The sequence below is a fragment of the Bidens hawaiensis genome, unplaced genomic scaffold (assembly GCF_021521415.1).
Source record: "Bidens hawaiensis isolate Kalapana, Puna unplaced genomic scaffold, B.hawaiensis_p1.1 tig00068615_1, whole genome shotgun sequence".
Lineage (NCBI taxonomy): Eukaryota > Viridiplantae > Streptophyta > Magnoliopsida > Asterales > Asteraceae > Bidens > Bidens hawaiensis.
In genome coordinates this window covers 5876-23804 of record NW_027502119.1, presented here as the reverse complement: position 1 = coordinate 23804, position 17929 = coordinate 5876, and the positions used below count along the sequence as shown (strand labels likewise).

General features: G+C 35.6%; 1 protein-coding gene across 1 annotated transcript; it reads right to left on the bottom strand.

The window, feature by feature from the left end:
* Positions 1 to 16255: 16255 nt before the first annotated feature.
* LOC143605203 (O-methyltransferase 16-like) lies at positions 16256 to 17390 on the bottom strand. The gene is made up of 3 exons (XM_077081412.1): positions 17374 to 17390; positions 16729 to 16793; positions 16256 to 16633 (listed from the first exon to the last, which is right to left on the bottom strand). Exons 2-3 carry the CDS (start codon positions 16768 to 16770, stop codon positions 16319 to 16321), a joined length of 357 nt encoding a protein of 118 aa, XP_076937527.1. The 5' UTR covers positions 16771 to 16793; positions 17374 to 17390; the 3' UTR covers positions 16256 to 16318.
* Positions 17391 to 17929: the final 539 nt, after the last annotated feature.

Here is a 17929-nt window from a genome sequence, read left to right as displayed (position 1 = left end):
GGCAGGCCTTTCATATAAAAAAGGTATTAATTATTTTAATAGTATACTACCCCCCCTCCCCACTCCCACCCACCCAATAGTATACTACCCCCCAATCCCACCCACCCAATAGTATACTATTATTTTAATAGTATACTACCCCCCACCCAATACACACCTACACATATTGAAATTATTGTAAATATCTCAACTTAATTACTCTACCTAAAGCATTCTTACTCTAGTTACAAAGTAATTACACTATTTATAAATTTACTTAAATTAGAAAATAATTATTATAACTATAAGTATAATTACGCTATTTATAGAAATAGTTGTTTTATATGTAGAATAGTTATATCTTGTAATTAGTAGAGTAATTATAATGTATATATAAAGCAAGCATTGTTGTAATCATGGTTGTTTTATAAGTAAAATAGTTATGTCTACAACTAGAGTAATTATTGGAACACAATTACTCTAGCTATATGTTAATTCATGTTTGTCTCTTTCAACCAATTTAACATGCAAATAAAGGAGCAAAATAGAAATACCTTTAACTAGCTAAACAATTAGTCTATGGTGCTTTGTTATAGTACGATTAAAGATATCGCAAGTAAGAACCAAACAAAAGTTATTTTAATTGATCACGCTGTGTTATTTCAATTGACCGAGCTTTAAGATAAGTTATTTCAATTGATCAATTAAACTAACTTGCAAAAAGTGATGCTCTGTATTTTAAAATGATCAAGCCATGTTATGATTATGAGTGGTAAAGGGGTTTTGCCACAAGGCTTTCCGCGGTGGGGTGGGGGGGGGGGTTAGATTTTAACAAATGTATTTTGTTAAAATGGGGAGAACACCACTATTCTTGGAATCAAACTTGGATAACAAGATTTTAGTAATTGTTATGACTATTTGGACAAGATACCCCAATGTCATCGTGGTAGCATTCTGGTTTGATGGCATGGGTTTGTATGTCATGCTAATTAAGGCTTACGATTTTTATGGTTTCAGGAAAGCTCACTCGAGTATTGAAGGTAGTTTTAAACCTTGCTAGCAAAATATGTGAACATGGCGGATTATTTTGGTTTGATTTGTTCCCTGTCAAGCTCTTCACAACTTCACCTGATTCGTTGGAGATCATGAGTGTTTTAGGAATCATGCAATTGATCAAGTAGATGGCTTTCATTAGTTTACCATCCCCTACTCATCTTCCTCGCGTCTCTCTATTATTTTTTTTGAACAGCTAATATATCCACCGTATTTTAAGTGAGACTAGAACCCACAACCTTTTGGTTTTATGCCATACCCTTTGCCACAACCATGTCTTACTATCATTTTTTATTTAATTGCAGAGATATATGATTGTTAAAAAATATGTGTAATTGGTAATATTCCAAGACAAAAAGAGGTGTTAAGTTGAAAATATTGAAAACCAATTTTTAAAAATTTAAAAGTTATTATTTTATCTTTTTGAGCGGCAATGAATTTTATTAATAATAAAATTGGTGATTAGTAAGGAGCAAGATACCTATTCAACAGACAACAGGTACAATACAAAGATTCGACAAGGACTTTTGAAAAATCAAACGTTATTAGTTAGTAATCAGTTTATTAAATATGATTAATTATTAAAAAGGTGTGCCTGAAAGAATGCATGTTTTTTTATAAGACGATTAGGAAAGATGAACATAAACAAAAACAATAATATGCACCGGTTGAACCTTTATAGTGTTGGGTTTCTATGGATAACAAATTTAGTTAACCATTTAACTAATCACAATTAAGGCGGAAGCGTGATATTTACAAACTAAACATATGTATCCATGTGTTTATATATGTATATGTTCATGAATAACCTAGTTTATTCATGTTATAAGATTACCAATAATCTATTTACTAGAAACCCGAAGCAAGGATCAAATGATACGGAAAAGCTAAACTATCAAGCTAGTAAATACTTACATTCTTAACCCTTTAAGAGTTTAGTAGATGGTTGAAGAAGATGATGATGTGAATGCTAGACTTTCAAAGGAAAACCCTCAAACGGAATATACCCCGAGTCTCCAACACACACCGAGCTATGCTAGGAAGCTTGAACACGAAAAACCCGAGACCCGAGCCTTTCTTTTTCCTTTTTGCCGTGAACAAGAAAGAAAGAAAGAAAGGAAGAGTTGTTGATGTTTTTGTTACTTGAAAGATTTATGATCATTATCTTTTATCATCATATCCATCCATCCATGATGTTTGGTATATGGTTAAGTAAAACATACTCATTATATACCAAATACATGACAAGATTTGACCAATACATTGGGGTGTGGGGCCCACCCAAAACCGGCCCCAATTATATCTTTTTTTTTTTTTTTTTTTTTTTTTTTTATTTTATTTTATATTTTATAAAATATATAAACACCCCATCTTTTATAAACCATTTTATAAAAGAATACATAGTTAAATAATTATTCCAATAATAATTATTTGAATAAATAAATTAACCAATTAATTTATTTAACACTTTCAAGTAAATATTCAGAAACCCGATTTTCTGAATGTATCGTGTCCTGTATTTGTTTTATAGATCTTATCTTAACAAATATATAATTGGTGTGTGTCTAACTCGTTATTGGGTATGACCCGACTTGGATCAAACACGGCTAGCCGCATTAACCTAATTATGTGTCTCGGGCATATGGTATTCCAACAATCTCCCACTTGCACGAGACTCATAGGAAGTTAATGCTAATGGTGAATACCGCCTAACAACAGGTCACCACCCCTAGTGTGTTTGACTAAGTGCCATTCAATAACATCATCCCCTTCAAGTCCATACTTGATATGACATAGGTAAGTCTTATCACTACATCCCTTTGTTGCTAGATGTCCTGTCAAATCGAAGAGACACAGATTGATCATTCTCTCATTGATTTAACTTAACAGGCCTTAGACATCTAAACTCTCAACACATAAGAGGAACAAATCCCATCTTGACTGCATACATCCTTGTTGACATCTCGTATGATATCTGAGCTCTTTCTTTTTACGTCATCGTGTTACCGAAAAACAAAGAAGAGAGTCAAGTTATCAGACTTGATGAAAAGACCAGATCCAATATGCATCTCAGGTCAAAGGACACAATGATACTCGCCTTTACTCAAGGATTACTTATGATCAGTTGCACTAACTCTATGCAGTGATCCTTGAGAGCGGATCATGTCCAATATTTGTATCCCACAAATATCTATGAACCTTGGTGGCAAACCTATGCCTTATATTCATCACATGAATATCAACCAATCCGGGTTCATAATAGTCTTACCTTCATACTTGTTCCCACAAGCATGATCGACTACGGACGTTTAGAACAACATAAGTCATTCATGGATTAAACATGCAAATATAGAACATAACTCATTGAATAATTAAACATAATTAATTTTCATGAGATACCCATTACATTCGTTCTTTTACAAACACTAAATACAGATTAAATCCACTCACTAGAATACCGAAGTCCTAATGCACAAACATGACCCTCATGCTTTGGCCTATCGAGGAGCTTCGTGAGTGGGTCCGCAATATTTTGATCGGTATGAACTTTATGAATACATATCTTTCTCTTTTCAACTTCATCCCTTATGTAGTTGAATCTGCGCTCAATGTGCCTCGTTTTCTGATGAGCACGAGGCTCCTTGATCTGTGCAATAGCACCTTCATTGTCACAGAATATCTCTAGGGGCTCCTGAATGGTAGAGATAATCCCTAGATCCATGATGAACTTTTTCATCCATGCAGCCTCTTGGGCTGCCATTGAAGCGGCGATGTACTCAGATTCTGTAGTGGATAACGCGACAACATCCTGCTTCGAACTCTTCCAAGAGACAGCGCCTCCATTCAAAATGAAGACATATCCCGACTGTGATCGAGAATCATCTCGGTCAGTTTGGAAACTCGCATCCACGTAACCCTTTACGACGAGTTCCTCCTCACCAGACCCATATATTAAAAACATATCCTTAGTCCTTCTAAGGTATTTTAATATATTCTTGACAGCCATCCAATGACTGTCACCTGGGTTGTGCTGGTATCTACTCGTTATGCTTAAAGCATACGAGACGTCCGGTCTGGTGCACATCATTGCATACATAATAGATCCTATTGCCGAAGCATAAGGAACATGCTTCATCCTATCCTGCTCTTCCTTAGAGCTAGGACTTTGGGATGAGCTCAACACGGTTCCTCTAGGAATATGTACCAAACCTTTCTTAGAGTTTTCCATCCTGAACCTTTTCAGGATTTTATCAATGTACGCACTTTGATTGAGTCCGATCAATTTCCTTTGTCTATCCCTATAGACCTTTATTCCCAAGATATATGTCGCTTCTCCAAGATCCTTAATTGAGAAACGACTACTTAACCACGCTTTAACGTTTTCCATACTTGGTATATCATTTCCAAATAAAAGTATATCATCGACATACAAAATAAGGAAAATGATTATACTCCCACTAGCCCATTTATACACACACGCCTCATCACCGTTTTGGACGAAACCAAACGCTTTGATTTCTTCATTAAAACGATGATTCCACATCCGTGATGCTTGTTTCAACCCGTAGATTGATTTCTTTAACTTACAAACTTTATCAGGATTAGATGGATCGACAAAACCTTCAGGCTGAACCATATGGACATCTTCCTCAAGATATCCATTTAGAAAAGCGGTCTTGACATCCATTTGCCATATCTCATAATCAAAATGAGCTGCAATGGCAAATAATATCCTAATCGACTTAAGCATCGCGACCGGCGAGAAGGTTTCATCATAATCAATCCCTTGAGTTTGCGTGAAACCTTTTGCTACAAGTCGTGCTTTGTAAGTATCTAAATTTCCATGCATATCGGTCTTCCTTTTGAAGACCCACTTACATCCAACCAGTTTGGAGTTAAGTGGACGATCAACCAATTCCCAAACTTGATTATCGTGCATGGATTGCATCTCGGCGCTCATGGCTTCAAGCCACTTGTCACAATCAGGTTGTGACATAGCATCTTTGTAGGAGATCGGTTCATCCGAATCGACCAAGTAGCAATCATCCACAAGAAATCCATATTTCTTGGGTGGTCGACTAATCCTATTAGATCTGCGAGCAACGTGTGTATGATCAACCATTTGATCATCTTCAACATCCTCGTGTTGAAAGCTAGTATCGACCAACTGTGTATCATCCAGTGATTCTTGAACCTCTTCAAGTTCCACTCTCTTTTCACTAGGTCCTTCCATAAGGAACCTAGTTTCTAAGAAGTATCCTTTGCGTGAAACAAACACCTTTTGTTCACTAGGATCATAGAATATATATCCTATATCATCCTTTGGGTATCCTATGAAGATACACCTGATGGATCGAGCCTCAAGCTTATTTGGGGTGTCACGTTTAACATAAACTATGCATCCCCATACCCTTAAATATGAAAAGGATGGAACCTTTCCATGCCACACTTCATAGGGTATTCGATCCACCTTTTTGGTCGGGGCCATATTCAAAATACGAGCCGCTGTGAGTAGCGCATATCCCCAAAATGATGGCGGTAGTGAGCTTCGTGCCATCATTGATCGAACCATGTCCAACAGTGTTCGATTCCTCCTCTCGGATACTCCGTTATGTTGAGGAGTTCCAGGAGGAGTGAGCTGTGAAATAATTCCACAATCTCTAAGATGACTTTGAAAAGCATCACTTAGGTATTCGCCTCCTCTATCGGAGCGGAGTACCTTGATTGTTCGGTCGAGCTGATTTTGTACTTCATTTTGAAATTCTTTGAACATTTCAAAGGCTTCATGTTTGTGTTTCATTAGATAAACATACCCATATCGACTAAAATCGTCGGTAAAGGTAATGAAGTACCTTTCACTATTCCTACTAGTTGGCTTGAAAGGTCCGCATACATCCGTATGTATGATACCTAACAAATCCTTAGCCCTTTCATTTGTACCTTTGAAAGGCTCTTTGGTCATCTTGCCTTGAATACAAGATTCACACTCATCAAACGAACCTAACTCGTTTGTTTTCAAAAGACCTTTCTTTTGGAGAGTATTTATACGATTCTTGTTTATGTGTCCAAGGCGACAATGCCAAATGTAGGAATCACTCAAATCCTTTTTGAGTCTTTTAGTAGAGGTTTGATATAATGAGCTATTTAAGGTATTATCATGAACCAATTCATAAATACCGTTGTTTGGTACAGCTTTAAAATAAAAGATACCATTAGATGATACATGCATTTCTGATCTTACAAATTTAAAGTCAAAATTACATTGTCTAAGAAGGTGCACAGAAATAATGTTCCTAGTCAAACTAGGAGCATACAAAACATTTCTCAAAACAACTTCCAAACCACTTGGAAGCGATAAAGTGAAGTCTCCTCTAGCGACCACGTGCACCCTTGCACCGTTGCCCATGAAAAGATTCACTTCGCCCTTCTTTAAGTCTTCATTCTTTTTGAACCCCTGCAACCAATTGCAAATATGAGTTCCACATCCGGTATCCAATACCCATGTGTTAGAAGAAATAAGATTTAGCTCAACATTAATCATAAAGACATTACCCGAGGTATGCGCCGCATTCCTCTTGTCTTTTAGCTCTTTTAGGTAGACCGGGCAATTGCGTTTCCAGTGTCCGGTCTCCCCACAACCAAAACAAGGATCATCCTTATGACCCCTCGGTTCCATAACCTTTTGTTTCTTTGCCATAACCGGTGATTTGCCCTTACCCTTAAGATGCACAGGAGGACCCTTTCTTTTGGCTACCTTAGCCTTAAGATTGGGTTGAGATCGATTCTTGGATCTACCTTCATTGATCGCAAACATGGGTAAAACCCTTTTGCCCATGCTCGCCTCGGCTGTTTTAAGCATTGAGTGAAGTTCTCCAATGGTTTTGTCCCACCCGTTCATGTTATAATTTAACACGAATGTGTCGAACCTTTTCGACAAAGAGTTAAGGATCAAATCCGTTGCTAACTCTTTTGAGATGGGACAATTGAGCTTGGCGAGGCGATCAATGTAACTTTTCATCTTAAGTACATAAGTTGAAACTGGTTGATTATCATCCATTCTACATGCATGCAAGGCTCGAACCGTTTCGAACCTTTCAACTCTTGATTGCTTAAGGAACATTTCCTTAAGTTGAGTAATCATGTCGTACGCATTATGGTTTTCGAAATCCTTTTGGATTTCGGGAACCATAGTCGCCAACATGAGGCATGACACTTGAATGGAATCTTCCGTGAGTTTGACCCAATTCATATATTCGACCTCACTACCCTCTTCCGGTTCTTCGGGGATAGGTGTTTCCAAAACATGATATAATTTTTCTTGTTTTAGAACTATCCTTAAATTTCGGAACCAATCCGAAAAGTTATTGTGGTTAAGACGGTCTTTAGCGAGAATAGATCGGAGAGAGACATTTTGGACGTTAGGGATTATGTTGTCGTCGACGTGTGCGGCCATCTGCAGAATTTTAATTAAGTTCATTTTAGTGTTTTACCTTTTTAATTATTAATACCCTTTTATATATATACCAAATATAATTAATAATTAAAATCTAGAATCCAACGATAAACCCGACTCCGGTTAGGTGACCTTTTTCCCATTGTCGGTTTATCAAGGTAGTTATTCATAACAATTGCAAACCCTTTTGCAACTTCTAGAGTTTATGGGACCGGTTCGAAATCATATTTCGTGTCGGCATGTTTATCCCATCAACACCTATTAGACCCCATGCTTGGGTGACCCTCTTCACATGGTTCTAATTTAAGTCGTCCTACTTGTATCAACTTGTAATATTAACATACAAACGGTTAGGTGACCTTTTTCCCATTTATATGCCAATATTACCTCAACATATTAATTTACTCTACGCGGTTAGGTGACCTTTTTCCCACTAAGAGCTTACTAATATGTTAAGCGTTATACAAAAGGATGGTGTTTAACTTATTATCCTTAATTTTAAAAGGGATTTTTAGTTTTAATAATTCTAGTTGTAAAACTTTAAATCATGTTCTAACATGCATTTAGTAACATGATATTTTGAAACCATTTTCAAAATTCTAATTTATAATAAAGCCATTTTATTATGGGCGTGAGACGGCTAGTTAATAAATCCATTTTATTAAACTATGTGTCACGTAATTACCGATAATTATTAGAACCCGTTTTATGCTTTGTTAATTAATTCTATGTGACGAAGTTGATATCCTAATATCTAACAACCACACAATCAAACAATCAATTAATTAACAAGCATACACAATTATACTAGACACGAGCCACTAAGTTAGACCACACTTGTTAGCCGAAACAAGTGTGTATCTTAGGTCCGATCCTAAGGGACACATGACACATGGATGTTGTAGCTCCCACTCGATCCCGCATCCAAATGCTTCGAGCATCTTCTTCAACCCCGTTGTGATCCACTGGGCTTGAACTTGGGCCTAAGCTTCCATAAGCTTCCATTTGGGCTCAATTGGTGGGCTTAGGTCCTTTTGGGCTTGAATCCCTTAATGGGCTTGTGAGACCCATTATCACCATACCCGGCCCAATTAGGCCCAAACTTCCAATTTTGCAATCTTCTTTATTTTACAAAACAAATGTCCTAATACATTTTTCTATAAAATAAAGATATTACAAATAACCTATTTATTACATACCCATATGAATAAATAATTACAAAATTACAAAATTGCCCCTAATTAATTATTACAAACCGAAACTTGAATAATTAACTACAATCACAACATCAACCACAAACAAACATCCACTTGGTCTACGGCTCGGTCTAGTATTAACAAACATAACCCGTTATGTTTTAGGAACCCGTTCCAAACCCCCTTGACTTTATTGGGCCTAGCCCAACCCAATTTGGGCTTGACCCAATAACATGATTATGGGCTTCGGCCCACATGTGCAAAACACATGGGCTTCGGCCCAATTAAAAAACTCACGGGCTTCGGCCCATTTAACCAAAAATGGGCTTCGGCCCATATAGCTTTTTCCCTTTTATGTCCGGTTAGCCCAATAACCATATCCAAGTGGGCTTCGGCCCAAAATCACCAGATTTGGGCTTCGGCCCATATACTCGGTTTTATTTTTTTTTTTATTTTTTTTTTTTTGAACAAAGCCAAAAACAATAACAAGATTAAATACAAAGAAAAATTCATGCATGTTAATTTTTTTTTTGTATAAAATCTTTCAAGGGGAAAAAATAAAACCGAGAACCCGAAGCTTAGTTTCCCGTATCCCGGCTCTTGATGCCATTTGTTGGGTTTCTATGGATAACAAATTTAGTTAACCATTTAACTAATCACAATTAAGGCGGAAGCGTGATATTTACAAACTAAACATATGTATCCATGTGTTTATATATGTATATGTTCATGAATAACCTAGTTTATTCATGTTATAAGATTACCAATAATCTATTTACTAGAAACCCGAAGCAAGGATCAAATGATACGGAAAAGCTAAACTATCAAGCTAGTAAATACTTACATTCTTAACCCTTTAAGAGTTTAGTAGATGGTTGAAGAAGATGATGATGTGAATGCTAGACTTTCAAAGGAAAACCCTCAAACGGAATATACCCCGAGTCTCCAACACACACCGAGCTATGCTAGGAAGCTTGAACACGAAAAACCCGAGACCCGAGCCTTTCTTTTTCCTTTTTGCCGTGAACAAGAAAGAAAGAAAGAAAGGAAGAGTTGTTGATGTTTTTGTTACTTGAAAGATTTATGATCATTATCTTTTATCATCATATCCATCCATCCATGATGTTTGGTATATGGTTAAGTAAAACATACTCATTATATACCAAATACATGACAAGATTTGACCAATACATTGGGGTGTGGGGCCCACCCAAAACCGGCCCCAATTATATCTTTTTTTTTTTTTTTTTTTTTATTTTATTTTATATTTTATAAAATATATAAACACCCCATCTTTTATAAACCATTTTATAAAAGAATACATAGTTAAATAATTATTCCAATAATAATTATTTGAATAAATAAATTAACCAATTAATTTATTTAACACTTTCAAGTAAATATTCAGAAACCCGATTTTCTGAATGTATCGTGTCCTGTATTTGTTTTATAGATCTTATCTTAACAAATATATAATTGGTGTGTGTCTAACTCGTTATTGGGTATGACCCGACTTGGATCAAACACGGCTAGCCGCATTAACCTAATTATGTGTCTCGGGCATATGGTATTCCAACATATAGTGGGTCTAAAACGGATTTAAAATCGGGACTTTTCGTAAAAGAAATATATTTTCCTTAGAAATCGAACACATAGGAACATGACGGCACACAGGGGAGGCTCGGAGGGTGTGCAAGTCGCACCATCGGCCGGGGCACACAAGTTTTTATACATATTACATATATATGTTTTTCGGCGTTAAAAAAATGAAGTTATTTGCAATGGTTTATGAGATAATTACATGCTCAGAATGATCGCGGTTGATAAAAGTTTTATCCATGTACATTAGTAAATAAAAAATTTTCGTTAAGGCCTACGAGCCTTTTTATTTTGGCTCGGCCGATGTATTTAAATTCTCGGAGACGGCCATGACGGCACACATCTTTATATGGACTTCTCTTGGGTAAAATCAGACTTCAAATGTTGAAAATCACGCAATGTTGGAGTGAGTCCTAGTGAAAAAGAGATCTTTTCAAACACACGTTTGTAACTAGTGTTATTACTTGACATCATGTAGTGAACAACTGATCAAGGATTTGATTGATTATCTTCAAGGCTTCAAATTAGGGCTTAAACGATTGTCAAAAGTGTTTTCTCGTTTGAACGAACGAAGTAGCATGCTGTTAGAAAGGAGTATAATGGTCATGTTCAAATCATCTTGCTTCAGCATTTGTTCTGTTAAAGTGTAGTTTTAAATGGTTGTGTTATGAACATATTATAATACATTTGTTGTACGTTATTTTTCATGTTTGGTTGAGTTTGACATAGTGAACATCCTGAAGGGAGCAAAATATATACTTTATTCTGGGAAAGGCTTTGCTGCAAGTTGGAGGTCTGTTTTGGATATATAACTTCTTTAATATAAGAACAAGGTCAGGAGGCTGAATAGAATTAGGGGGCATTCATCAATCATCAACAGAATCCATTCGCGTTCTTGTGTATGAGATCTAAACTTTTGGTTTCGTAGTGTAAATTTGATTTCTCGAACATATTTGTAATCTTGGCTTGTATTCGATGAATAAAATTACTTCTCTTTGAGATTGTTAACACATGCCCGGCCAACATAAAATTTGAAAGATTGAGAGCACATAGAGTTCTAATAGGAGAGCAAAGATCAAATCATCAAATATATGCCAATAATAAATCCTTAATGTGAGGCAAGCACATGGGCTTAATCTTTTAGAAAATGAATATGATATTAATTAGAAAAGAAGCCAAATGATGGATTCTTTAGACAAAGGAGTAGTTAGTACAAGTTGGTGGTGGGACGACTCAGAATTAGAAAACATAAATTTTTATACAAATTTCAAATATCAAAATAGTTTCTTATAATGTTTTTATTATTAATTGATCAATATTTCATTCTGTCAGAATTAAAATTAGACGAATTATGATGCATCCGGACCAAAAGGATACAAAGATAATTATGGAATCATCAAAGTCGGCACGGAAACAGAAACAATTTCAAAATTTATTGAGAATTTGTTTTTAGTTCTACATTCTGTTTGATATTAGTTTAAAAATAATTAGTATTTAGAAATTTAAAAATAAATCAAAATGTGAAAAACTGGGATAAAATGGGACGACACCCTGTATGTAAAAACGTGAGAAGAAACTGATATAGCCCTAATGTGGCATGCGGACTCTCTAGTCCCTATTCACATATATTTGGTTTCTTGTGATCAATCTCAATATATAAACAATCTCTTGATGTAGACACCGGAGCCATGTGATGCAGCGGTAAAACGGAAACGAAGATCGATTCACGTTGATTCTAAGAATACCCTTGAAGAACTTCCCAAAACTCTCAAATCCCATCCAAAGGTCAAGAGGAAAATGAAGTGAAAAAATCTTTATTATCAAAATTGAAGTATGATCTTTCACATTACAAGTAATGAATATAAATAGAGTTTCTAATACGAAATGAGCCCAAAAAAGGCCATGGGCCAAACACAAACCCAAAAAGAAAAATGCAAAAACCGACAAAAAAAACATAAAAAGGCCCATAACTTTATTTAGGAGGCGTTTTTGGGCTTCGGACTTGGGCCAAACTACCGTGGGCGTTTGCCACAGTGTGCTCCTCGTTTCAAGCTTCGATTTGACTGGTAATGGGCTCGAAACGGAGCTTCGTGGGCCAAGTTACAACATTTTCGTGGGCCACCTTTGGAAGCACGATCATAAGCATCCAAATACAACATGGCACGTTCTTTAATACTTGGGCCTCCATCATTGTAGTTACAAACAAGAAAATATTATAACAAATCACTTTTAAAGCTTAATTTTAACTCCATCAAAAAGTTATATATTCTCAAACTCATTTCAGAACTCACTAATTTTGTCATCTCTAGGTAACAACAGATATATACGTAATAAACATAACAATTTTCAAGTTTTTATTATTATATAAAACGAAATTTAATATGAAGTCTTAACTTCAAATTCTTGTTACACGGCTACTGCATTCAAAATATAAGCTAGATATTCTTATAGAATTCCATGATCCAAAATGTACTGACCCCACAAACGATTTTTATAGATCTGAACCCAGCCTCTTCGGCCAGGTATTTGTATTCTTTCGCGGTTCGCTCTTTTCTACCTGGGTTAGTAATCAACATTGCCATATCACTGCTGATGACGACTTTAGAAACTTCATCACTGCAACTTATGTCTTTCAGGGTCAGGAATGATCGCTTCCACCACCTTACCACACTCTGGCAACGCTGCCCAACAATTCTTTATAAGCTTGATGCATTAATAGCTAACACCCCAATCATGAAGTATCCTCTTAGATAGAAAATAAAAAAAATAATCATATATATATATATAACGAAAGAGATTACAAATTAAACAAAGATTATGTTTAAAAAAAGTTGGTGTACCAACCTTCATGAATATAACATTCCCTTTAGGAACACACTGAAACATGCGGTAGCGAAGCTTGGACTAAGACACCGGGGACCGGATTCAAAATGTATACAAAATTTCACAAACGAAGGTGGCCGGACTTAAATTTTCGGCCAAAAAGGGCTAAGTTTACACTACGTATAAAAAATTTCGACCGAAAACGGCTAAATTTTACATTACGTATAAGACATTTCGGCCGAAAACGACTAAATTTTACACTACGTATAAGAAATTTCAGCCGAAAACAGCTAAATTTTTCACCACGTATTCCGGTCGAAAACGACTAAATTTTACACTACGTATAAAAAATTCCGGACGAAAACGAGTAACTTTACACTACTGCGTAAAAAAAAGGGGGCCAGGGCCACCTCAGGCCCTAAGCAATCTTCGCCACTGGAAACATGTCTTCTCCCAAAAACAAATCTTTAGACCTTTGCGTTTGGTCTAGCTAGCCAATCCACCCACCCTGGCCGATTAGGTTTGTCATTTCCTATCTTCAATGTTTCGGTTCAAAAATTTTCACGATAACTACTCAAACAAGGATCGTAAACCCTCATGATACAATATAGTGGTTTGGTAGATTTGTAACATGATTCAAAGAACGTAATTACCATGAGTATGTGTTCATTATATTGAATATATGTATACCTGAGCAAGGAGGTGCATCCTTAATGACATGGGATTGGTCAAAGTTAATTCCCTTAATATTAGGGTACTTAGAAACAATAAGCTAATGATTTGCACCTAAACCACCACCTACATCTACTAGCTCTTTGACCCCTTCAAATCCCTTGTACTTTTCTAGAATCATCTTCATCACTGTTCTTGTTTTGTCATACATGCACTTGTTAAACACCTCATTGAATCTATTGTCTTTTGCAGTATACTCAATTGGACGCCTCCTTCCATAATTGCGTCTTTCAAGTGATACATGCCCGACAAAGAAACATCCCCCAAAAGATAATGAATCTGATTCAGAGAAGTGGGTTACTCTCATTGATTAGTTGTTCTTAGATGCAGGATATGATACAGGAACCACTGTGAAAAAAATAAACAAAATTGGGCAAAACATTGTTATGTAGGGTATCACGGGAGTCATTTGTATGCACAAAAGCGACACATTAAGGTAATAATCATCAAAACATGTATTATTTCCCATATTGAATCCTATTAATAGTATTTTTTATTGTCACAGTTTCCCGTGTTCTCGAATTCTCTTGAAGGCTTTAAATCATCGCATTACAAAGAGATTACGGTATGGACAAATGAAACATCAAAGCGGACTATGCAAGTAAAAAAAATTCCTTGAAAAATGACTTGTTATATTAAAAAAAATATAGAAAATGAGTTAAGCGTGTCAACACGTGACACCGAATACGACACACATGTTGGCGGGTTGACCCAAACATGGCAAACGTGTTTGTGGGTTGACCCAAACACGACTCGTTTGACTTGAAGTGTTTTCTTTTTTCAAATATTAAAACTTTAAATTTGCATAAGATATTGATCAATATAGTTTATTATTTTGAACATATTTAAATAAAAAAACAAATGGGCTAAACAGGCCAACACGTGAACCTGAGGTCCGAGCACGCCATGACCCGTTTAACACAATGTTTAGGAATTATTATGTTGTGGCGAAAAATTATCGTATTAGCAACAATTTGGTTAAAAAATTAACATACATTTTCTATATTGTTTAATGTAGGAAAAAAATTCAATAAGAAGCCGAGCTAACGGAAAACGAGTCTGGTGATTCATACTTCGATGATATCAAGTGTATGAAGCGTGCTTTACGAGTCTGTGGATCATGTTATGAGAAAGCTAACCCCTGATATTTCCTCGAGTAAATTCACTCCCACCCCACAACAATATTGGAAACAAAGTGTTACAGATGAAATTCTAAAACAACTTGAACCACAAGTTCAATCGCAAATGAATGCACAAAGGGAAATATCGGAACAACAAATGCGACAACGGATGCAACAAGATTTTGACAGACAAATGGAACAAATGCGCAAGGATCTTGAGAAAAAATATCGGCATCGACGTGGTGGTCGTAGTCGTGATTGTGGCAGTGGGGATGAAGATGAATAGCTAGACTGTTTAATTTCGAGTGGTTTGTACTTTGTAGTTTGTAATCTTGACACTTTGGTTTGAATTCATTTAACTTGGATATTTTGGTTTGTATGGTTGGTTTAATTTAGGATGATTTGGTTTGTAATTTTGTTTATAATGTTCAACAGGTTTAGTTTTGTTTTATTGCTGGGTTTTTGTGGTTTAAAACCAGGAATATTAATAATTAAATATATTAAAACAATGATTTTATTTATTTATTAATTATTTTTTTAGTGAAAATGTTAAGTGACGACATGTCCTCATTATATGTCTATCTATAACGAGGACCATTGTAGTGAGGACTCTGTGGTCCTATTGCGACGAGCCTATAGTGACAACTTTGGTAGTGACGCAAAGTCCTTGCTATTGGTGAGAAACGACCTATAGTGGATACATGTCCTCGGTACAAACGTGGATTATATTATTACTATAATTAAGCATTTATTGTTGTAGTGTACTCATACAATTATTTTGTGTGTACACTCAGAAACATATTTGATTCCATACTAATATTTTGATTGAGATAAAAGAAATTTAATATCCAACACAATGGTATCACACTGAAGAGCAAAAAACACTGCGTAAGGAAGAATGCTGATATTGAAGGAGGACCAAACCAGGCCAACAAACTTAAACTCGTGAATCCTTAAATAACTTTGAGATGGAAGAAATACAAATCAAGAAAATATATTATCAAGAAAGGAGGAAAAGCACCGTATTATAATATGTTCGATCTTCATGAGTATGTTTATAATGTGTTGATAATTTTTAAGATTTTATCTTAGTAGTAATTTTCAACATTTAGTAACTAATTTTAGGTGTTTAACTATTTGTATGCAACATTCACAGCTCTTATAATTAAAAACTAAAAATGTTAAATCTTTTACTATGTAATAGCCTATCAATTTTGGCATCTCCAGTTAATGTACCAAGAAAAATACACGATTCATTAACTATACATTGTTTTTGTTTATTATCACCGAAAACAAAAGTACAAATAAAGTTCTTTAACTTCAAATCCTCGCCACACGACTATTACATTCAACCTATAAGTTTAAACATTCTTGTAGAATTCCATGATCCAAATCGTAGAGACCTTGCAAACAAATTCCACATAAGTGTATCCAGCCTCTTTGGCCAAGATGTTGTATTCTTTTGCCGTTCTTTCTTTGCCACCAGGGTTGGCAAGCAGCATTATCATATCGGCATCAAAGGTGGTCTTCGAAACTCCATCACTACAACTAATATCACTTTCAGGGTCGGGAATGATCGATTCGACCACCACCACCTTACCACCATCTGGCAATTCCGCCCAACAATTCTTTAGAACCTTGGTGCAATAATTGTCACCCCATTCATGAAGTATCCACTTAAAGAAAGGGAAAACAAAATCATGGTGGTTGTTTACCTAAAAAGATTATTATTTAAACGAGTATTATGTAATAAAAAAGTTGATGTACTAACCTTCATGAAAATAACATCTCCTTTAGAAACACTTTGGAACATATCTCCTCCCACATGCTCCACACCTAGTCAAGAACATCCAACAATAGTCATTAGGTAAGTCAAGAACTGATTGCTTGTTTTATTGCATGACAGATTCTCCTGTAGACCTGATCCCGTTGACCATTGACGGATCTTAGTGCGGGCCAAGGAAAGCCATGACCCACCCAACGTTTTCGTTTAATAGTTTAATTTTTGAAAAAAATAATAAATAAACAATAAAATAAAATAAAAAATTATATGTATTAAGTACGGCACATCCAAATTTATAGTTCAAAATCCTCCGACCCACCCATAATATGTGTTCAAGATCTACTATTACTATTGACTTGTGAACAAGCCCATTTAGTCCTTCACTATTTACCCATGTATTGATCTTTAATTCTTTATAAAACACGTATTTGATTACCGATCCATCCAATCCAATAAGTTTGGTTTCTTATTTTTTGAAACCTTCGTTAGTGTTTAGGATGAGACTTTTTAACGAAGACGACCAACAAGACCATTAGTACTCGTAATATGATATGCTTGATTTTGGTCTATTAATGATATTTGTTAAAAGAGAACAATACTATCGAATGTGTGTTTATGAAATTGAACATATACCTTGATAAGGAGGTGCATCCTTACGCTGTGTTCCAGAGTCTCGTTTAACGAGGGGAGGGGAGGGGAAGGAAATTAGGAGAGAAAAGAAAGGAGACGAAAATCCTTTTTTTTTGTGTTCCCGAGTTTAATGAGAAGGAAAGGAAAATCAAGGAATTTGCATATTTCATGTGTTCCTAAGTTGAGAGGAAAAGAAAAGAAAGTTATAGTTTTATTATCATACCCTTTAAGTAAAACTAAAATAAAATTAGTTTTAAGGGTAATTTAGTAATTAAAAAGATTTTCTCTCCTAATCTCTCCAATTTGGGAGGATGAATATATGTTTAAATTTTCTAGTATTTTCCCTCCCCTCCTCTCCCATTCTCTTATTAAAAAAACGAACATGATATTTTAACATTTTCTCCTCCTTCCCCTCCTCTCCCCTCGTTAAATGAAACTCTGGAACACAGTGTTAATGACATGGGGCAGGTCAAAGTTAATCCCCTTAATATTAGGGTACTGAAGAAACACTAACCGGACCCCTGTCAGATTACTGGTAACCTGGGGGTTAGATAGATGT